The sequence below is a fragment of the Amphiprion ocellaris genome, chromosome 5, assembly GCF_022539595.1.
Source record: "Amphiprion ocellaris isolate individual 3 ecotype Okinawa chromosome 5, ASM2253959v1, whole genome shotgun sequence".
NCBI classification, from domain to species: Eukaryota; Metazoa; Chordata; class Actinopteri; family Pomacentridae; genus Amphiprion; species Amphiprion ocellaris.
In genome coordinates this window covers 22,550,325-22,557,830 of record NC_072770.1, presented here as the reverse complement: position 1 = coordinate 22,557,830, position 7,506 = coordinate 22,550,325, and the positions used below count along the sequence as shown (strand labels likewise).

The 7,506-nt window shown below is 39.8% G+C and overlaps 1 protein-coding gene across 1 annotated transcript; it reads left to right on the top strand.

Moving 5' to 3' along the window:
- The first annotated feature begins 221 nt into the window (after positions 1-221).
- On the top strand, positions 222-7,438 carry ddx19b (DEAD-box helicase 19b). The gene is made up of 12 exons (XM_023297997.3): positions 222-430; positions 850-889; positions 979-1,068; positions 1,208-1,343; positions 1,868-1,960; positions 2,168-2,270; positions 2,493-2,607; positions 2,713-2,890; positions 2,991-3,228; positions 3,584-3,746; positions 4,803-4,994; positions 5,197-7,438. The coding sequence occupies exons 1-12, from the start codon at positions 374-376 to the stop codon at positions 5,256-5,258; spliced, it is 1,467 nt and encodes a 488-aa protein (XP_023153765.1). The 5' UTR covers positions 222-373; the 3' UTR covers positions 5,259-7,438.
- Positions 7,439-7,506: the final 68 nt, after the last annotated feature.

Here is a 7,506-nt window from a genome sequence, read left to right as displayed (position 1 = left end):
CAGTACAGTGTTTCTACAGATTTTCCGTCCAGTCTGCTAATATTTAGCAAAATGGACAAAGATAAGTTTCTGAAATGGCACATACTTATGTTTTTTTTTTTTGTTTGTTTTTTTTGTTTTTTTTTTTATCCAAAAGCCAGTCATTGCTGAGACTTTCTGTTTTCTGGGTAGGAACTACCTAGAGGTGGGAACTATTATTTACCGGCACTTGGATTCTCCCGGGACACGTAAACGGTTGCACAGTTGTCCAGAATCGGGTTCGGCACGCCATTGTGGAAAATAGTTATTTTCTCATTATTGACCCTACAGTCTGAGCTATTGTTCCTAGTTGACTTATCACGAGTATATTAATTACAGAAGAAACTGACCCACAATGGCTACGGACTCCTGGGCGCAGGCAGTGGACGAGCAGGAAGCAGCGGCGGAATCGGTGAGCATTAACTTACGCAACACGAGCTAACCTGTTGTTAGCATGTTTAGAGGATGCTTTGGCCTGCTGTGCCACAGTGTAAATGAAAATTATGTGTCCATTTTCGATTTGGACTGTTTGAAGTGTTCGGCGAGGGTGCTGTCAGTGGTTAAACTGGCTCCCGTGGCCGCCCGTCTCCGTTCAGTTTCGTTAGCTTGTAAATCGAAACTACCGGCTTGGCGTCAGAGCTAAGTTTCAGTTAGCTGGAGCTGACATGCTGCGTGCTCACTGATCTACTAGCTTTAGCGGTTAGCAGGCTAGCAGGCAAATGATGCAAGAGGCTCCAGAGTAGCTGCACTGACCAAGAAATGACCATGACCGAGCCCGGCTTTATTCCCTCTAAGACAAATAACAAAATGTTATGATGTTATCATTTACAGATCGGCAGCCTTCAAATAAAAGAGAAACCAGAGGAAAATGGTGAGTGCATGCAGCTGAAGTGGGGTTAGGATGCAATATTCAGAAATCAGTAAGCGCAAAATAGTTTATATTCCTATCATTTATTGCAGGTACGACTGCAAACGCAACGGACTCCAGCAGTGGAGCTGCAAAGTCAGAAGCTGGAGAAGGCGGCAAGTCTACAGATGACGATGACAAAGGTGAGCAATATATTGTTTACATTCTTTAAAAAAATATTCATTAACCTGTAATATGTCATAATTCTGTATCAGGCAGATATATTAGAATGGCTGGTTGTTTCATGTGTTGTAAGAGGCTTCGCCACATCACTTGTTTCAGAGGACAAAGCGGCGCAGTCACTGTTAAACAAGTTGATCCGAAATAATCTTGTCAATACAACAAATCAAGTGGAAGTTCTTCAGAAGGATCCCAACTCCCCGCTCTACTCTGTCAAGTCATTTGAAGAATTGCGACTGTGAGTGAATCTATTTTCCTATTTTTCCTCTTACCCTACAGTAAAATGGGAATCATGTTACACCATTAATTGTGGAGTATGCAGTTCTAATCTGATATTTTTGTCAAATTCAGTGTATATGTCTTTGCTGTCCATTCTTTTGGCTCTGTTAAAGGGGAACAAAAAGTGGTCATCACACTGTTTTAGCTCTTCCTGTGCACATTCATAAGGGTGCAGTGGAAGCAAGAAGCTCAGCAAACCTGGCTCATGCTGGATAGCTAGATATCAACAGTCTCTCTACAGAAATGCAGACTCCACCTTCAGTGACACATGTATGTAGCTGGAAAGCATTCCTACCAAAACTTTAACCTTACCTGCAGCAGGATTGTGCTTTCTATTAGTTCGTGTAATAGGTCGTTTATGAAGTGTGCACACAGACACCAAAATAAGTTTACAAAAAAAAGTGAGCAGGTGATCTCAGAAAATCTGTAAACAAAAAAACTTTGCCCAAGATAGGACATTTACCTTTTTCCTTCTCCTTGCAGCAAACCACAGCTGCTTCAGGGAGTGTACGGTATGGGTTTCAATCGGCCATCCAAAATCCAGGAAACTGCCTTACCTATGATGCTGGCTGAACCGTGAGTATACCTTACAATTTCTGTACATCTTGTGGAGACTTCTAGCAAGCTGTTGTGTTTCTAGATTCACTGAAATCCCTCACACCGAGAAGTTACTGAATAACTTAATAACTAAAATAAATTAGTTCTCCACCTGTCATCTATAGTGCTAAAATCAAACACTTATTCACAGCCTGTACCTGCAAACTAATCTCCTTTTTTCTGTAGTCCACAGAATCTGATCGCTCAGTCACAGTCAGGAACAGGAAAAACAGCTGCCTTTGTCCTCGCCATGCTCAGCCACGTAGACCCTAACAACAAATATCCCCAGGTTGGCCTTTACTTTCCTCAGTATTCTTGGTATATTAAATTGAAAGGTTCTGAATTGATACATGTCACTTGCTTTAGACAAAATCTTAAATACTCCTCTTGCATTCTCTCTGTGTCCTTTTGTTTCTCTCAATAATTATTTGGTGCTGCCAACTTAAACTGACAGGCGATTGCATTGACGTTTTCCTAAATTCCGTTTTCTCTCTTTGCCCGTCTCTATCAGTGCCTGTGTGTGTCCCCCACTTATGAACTGGCACTTCAGACTGGTAAGGTGATCGAGCAGATGGGTAAACATTATCCAGAGGTCCAACTAGTCTACGCCATTAGAGGAAATAAATGTGAGATTTCTCTGCTTTCTTCTTTGCAACATCTGTACTATCATAGATTGAACTGTTCCTATTGATAGCCTTGTGTGTTCATCTCATTCCTTGTGTCTGTTCCAGTGCAGCGGGGTATGAAACTACAGGAACAGATAGTTATTGGGACACCTGGTACCATGCTGGACTGGTGTGGTAAATTCAAGTTCATAGACCCCAAGAAGGTGAAAGTGTTTGTGCTGGATGAGGCCGACGTCATGATTGCCACACAGGGTCACCAGGACCAGAGTATCCGTATCCAGAGGTTAGTCTAATTTTTAAAAAATTGACACCTTTTACCTCTGTCTAGATTAATGCATTTTTAAAGTTGCTAACCTTGCACCCCTGACCTCTCTGCCGCCCAGGATGCTTCCTAAAAACTGCCAGATGTTGCTGTTCTCAGCCACATTTGAAGAGTCAGTGTGGAACTTTGCTCAGCGCATTGTGCCAGATCCCAACATCATCAAGTTGAAGAGAGAAGAGGAGACGCTGGATACTATCAAACAGTACTATGTGCTGTGCAACTGCAAGGAGGAGAAGTTCCAAGCTCTCTGTAACATCTACGGAGCCATCACCATCGCCCAGGCCATGATCTTCTGCCATGTGAGTTCATTCAGTTCACACAAGACCTGTATTAAAAACAATGCCTCTCATATTCACCTGGCAAATTCCTTTCATCAGAACTTGTCATTCTACAGTATTTGTTGCTGAGCCTTTTCTCCGTAATCTGGAAGTGAAAGAACAACTTGGCAATATTGGCTAACTTACTGGAATAGTCACTGTGTCATAGCACCTACAAGCTTCTGCCAAGGTGTAATTACACTGTGATTCTTCCTGTAAATAGATGACTGTTAACAAGTTATTTTTTCACATATGATAAATTGTTACATACATATAAACAATCACCTAGCATTCTGGTGAAGTAGCTACAGCACACCTTTCCTTCTGTGTAATCCAGACAAGGAAGACTGCAGGCTGGCTGGCAGGAGAGCTGTCCAGAGAAGGCCACCAGGTAGCACTGCTCAGTGGGGAAATGCAGGTGGAGCAGAGGGCTGCTGTCATTGAACGCTTCAGAGACGGAAAAGAGAAGGTCCTGGTCACCACAAATGTGTGCGCTCGAGGTAATGAATGAGTAATGGTAAAATGAGTTCGCATCATGTGACCTTTATTAAGCTATTGCGTGCAGAAAGTGCATTCTCTCCATATTTATTCACAGCTTTACACTTGAGAATGATAATTTCACAAATCTGGGGCAACATCTGTATATATGGATCAGAAAGAAATTTTTTTTTAAAAAACATGGATCTTATGGATGTACACAAGTACAGCGACTGATAAAGTTTTGCCAGGACTGCTAGCGATAACATTTATTAAGCATTAATCCAGGACAAGTCTTCCAGCAAGTGATATTTGCAACCACGATACATTTGTAGTAAAAATGAAAAACCTAATGTTAAAATTTAGAATACTATCAAACTAAAATATAATATTACTGATAATCAGAAAGATGCAGAATATTGGATCCGATAATCAATCTCTCAAACTATAGTCAAAATATTACAGAGCGGTATGAGTTTTTATTGCTTTGCCTCTACTCCAACCTACTGTATTTGGGGGGAGGATTTACATTCATATTAGGTCTTCATAGGTATTGTAGCCCTTGTGTGTGTGTGTGTGTGTGTGTGTGTGTGTGTGTTTGTGTGTGTGTGTGTGTGTGTGTGTGTGTGTGTGTGTGTGTGTGTGTGTGTGTGTGTGTGTGTGTGTGTGTGTGTGTGTGTGTGTGTGTGTGTGTGTGTATATAAAGAGTTAGTTTCAGCCTGGTTCATTGGTTTGGTATGTAAATTATTATTAAATATAAATACACAAATACAGAGCTAAAACAACACTGTTAGTGTTAATTGCAAACTGCTCTGTTTGAGGTACATTTTGAAAGGAGCTAAAATTTACTGGGAAATGGAAGAGTAATACAATTGTCCTACATATAAACCTCTAAACTTATCATAAGTGAAAGCTGGGATATAAATGCCTACATGTAATATCTTGCCATTCAAATTCAGTATTTTTGACATAGAATTGAAGTTCAGATTAAGTGTGTGAAATTCAAACATCACTGTACTGCTGATGTGCGTTGTTTCCTTGTAATATTCAGTCTTTTTTACTGCTTGTTTTACATTCAGGTATTGATGTAGAGCAGGTTTCTGTGGTGATCAACTTTGACTTGCCAGTCGACAAGGATGGAAATCCCGACAACGAGACTTACCTGCACAGGATTGGACGCACAGGTCGATTTGGGAAAAGGGGATTGGCCATCAACATGGTGGACAGCAAGATGAGCATGAACATCCTCAACAGGATCCAAGAGCATTTCAGTAAGTCTGACAACAGAATCATACGTGTCTTTTTTTAAATACTCCCATAGGATCAAGTTTAAAGGCAGCATTTATTACATCTATTTTTGGTCAAGTGTAGATCTGGTTAAAACCTTTAGGGAGATGGTGGCTTACAGTAATCAGCCAAATGTCATCTCCCCTAAATGAAACCTCCTATAATCTATAATCTCTCCTTCTACAGATAAAAAAATTGAAAAACTAGACACAGACGATCTGGATGAAATTGAGAAAATTGCCAGCTAAAGAAAACGGCGTGAACGCATGAAGGACGCCAGCCCAACTACCCATCCCCTCTCCGCTCTCCAAGGACTGTATGCTCCTACAGTGTTTTATGCTTTTATCTTTTTTTTAGCTGTTGGAGAAATGAGCAAAACCACAAACACAGCATATGTTTACATGTGGATATGTCTCCTCTCAGACAAATATTTTGTAAGTCTCTGGAACATACCCCATTTCACTCTTTGTACTTCTTTGAATAAAGTCTATGAGTTTATTGCTGTGTATTGTGATGCTGTAAAAGCAGGCATAGTTGACCTTTTTATTAAACACGCATAGATTTTAAACAACACTTTTTAGTGTTTGCTGTAGTGGTGGCATGATACAATTCTATAAAGAGATTCACAAAAAACCTAATAGAAAAATAAGCATTCTATGTGCCACAAAGTTTTTAATATTACAAGTAACCAAGTATAACTGAATGTAACCGTATCATGTGAACTATTACAGCTTTTTATTGTGCTTTGTTATAACTACCAAAACCGGTACAAAGGGTGAAATTGGGTATGCTGCTCTGAGTGGTAGTTTAATCATTTAAGATATGTAATTTTGATGGTGACGGTTGGGGTTTCAAGGGTCTATGCAAACTTATCAACCTGTGATAGCTATTATCAAATACTATCAACCTGTATTCACGTGACACAAATTAATCCTGAAATAACCTCAGCTTTAGCATCAGGGTGTGTAGTCAAATGCCAAAACAGGCTGCCTAGAGTAATAACACACTACTAACTCCAAGTCATGGACATTTAGATGTTTCTGTGTTTAGCCAGTAATCAATCATGAGCCAACCACACATCTCACTCGCATGCTATTTATATCATTTTAAAACACCAAAATGGCCATCATCAGGACAGACTTGGCGCCGCTGCTGAGCATTAATCATTGGTCTTCTTTTTTTCCATCTTTCACATAAAATCTCATTTTGGTTCCAAATGTAAAACCATTAAGGTCTGATGTGATCTGTTTCCTTTGTGTCTCATTGTCCCACACAATCTTTTCAATCAGGGTCTCCAGTTGGACTATAGCTCAGCTACATTCTTCACCCAGACTGTGCTGTTATTACGGATTGTGAGTTTAAAAAAAAAAAAAAAAAACAATGCCTTCCTCAAGTGCATTATATATACATATGATTTTGTTAATATTCTAAGACATTGGGCTTAATATTCTGACTAACACTTGAAATTTTGATTATATATTGAATTATGGGCGTCTTTAGGATGTGTGAATTATCTTTTTGAAACCAAATGCTGAATTGACTTGAGGACCAGAGGACCTATGCTAATCAGATTCACTGTGTTGCTCCAACATGGTCGCATGGATAGAAAACATGTACTTGTGTACATATTTAAAATTTTATGTTAAAGAAATAGTGTTACTGAATTACTGAGTTTGTCACTTCTAAGAAGTGCAAAAAACATTCCTCATGAGGTTCAATTTTGACAGACGCAGCACTTCGAATACAGTGAGCCTAAATCAGCTTAACCTCGCATCAGTTGGGTGACTGTACAAAATCAAGAAAATGTGTGATGTCTGGTGTATTTGATCAAAGCGCTGGAACTTTAAGACCAGGGATTGGTCAGTCTGAACCTTCTACAAACCTCATCTGGCTCCCAGCGGCACAGAGAAGACTGCCGGTGGTTGTCCGGTTTTAATGGACTATTTATGGACAACTTGCTGAAAATAATTAAACTCAGTGAAGAGATGCAGCCAAATTAGAAGCAAGTGACAGTGTGTTGAAAATCCACATGAATGGTCTATCAAGATTTTTTGGGTAAAGAAGCAATGTATGCAGTGTTTTTTTGGACATTCGGATGTATACATTATCAGTGAGAGTGTGTGTGCACTTTGTTGATCCATATTGTAATTGCCACTGTATGAGAGGACAAAGCAGTTTTGGCTATGGAACTTAACACTCTTCCCCACATGTTGTATACCTTGTTTGATAATACCGAGAACCTACAAAACCCAGTTCACAAATGTATACATTGCCTAACCAGGCTTAAAGCAAGTTGTAACCTGAAGGTCATGTGTAGACAATGATAGGTTCAAGGTGTGTGGTTCTTCTGTAGCTGAGCTGCGTTCATGGACACAGTTATGTATTCTTAATATGTTGAATTAAAGGAACATGTAGATGTTCATCTGTATGGAGCCTAATGCTTTTTTAAGTGTGGAAACTGTAATATCGATCACTGACTCACAGTGAAGGTGTTGC

What these genes read in the sequence shown, in the direction of transcription:
- ddx19b (XM_023297997.3), top strand. Translation starts at nt 374, where the DNA reads ATGGCTACGGACTCCTGGGCGCAGGCAGTGGACGAGCAGGAAGCAGCG. An exon ending in CCTATGATGCTGGCTGAACC is followed by an intron (nt 1,961 to 2,167) that starts GTGAGTATACCT and finishes TTTTTTCTGTAG; the next exon opens with TCCACAGAATCTGATCGCTC. An exon ending in CAGAGTATCCGTATCCAGAG is followed by an intron (nt 2,891 to 2,990) that starts GTTAGTCTAATT and finishes TCTGCCGCCCAG; the next exon opens with GATGCTTCCTAAAAACTGCC.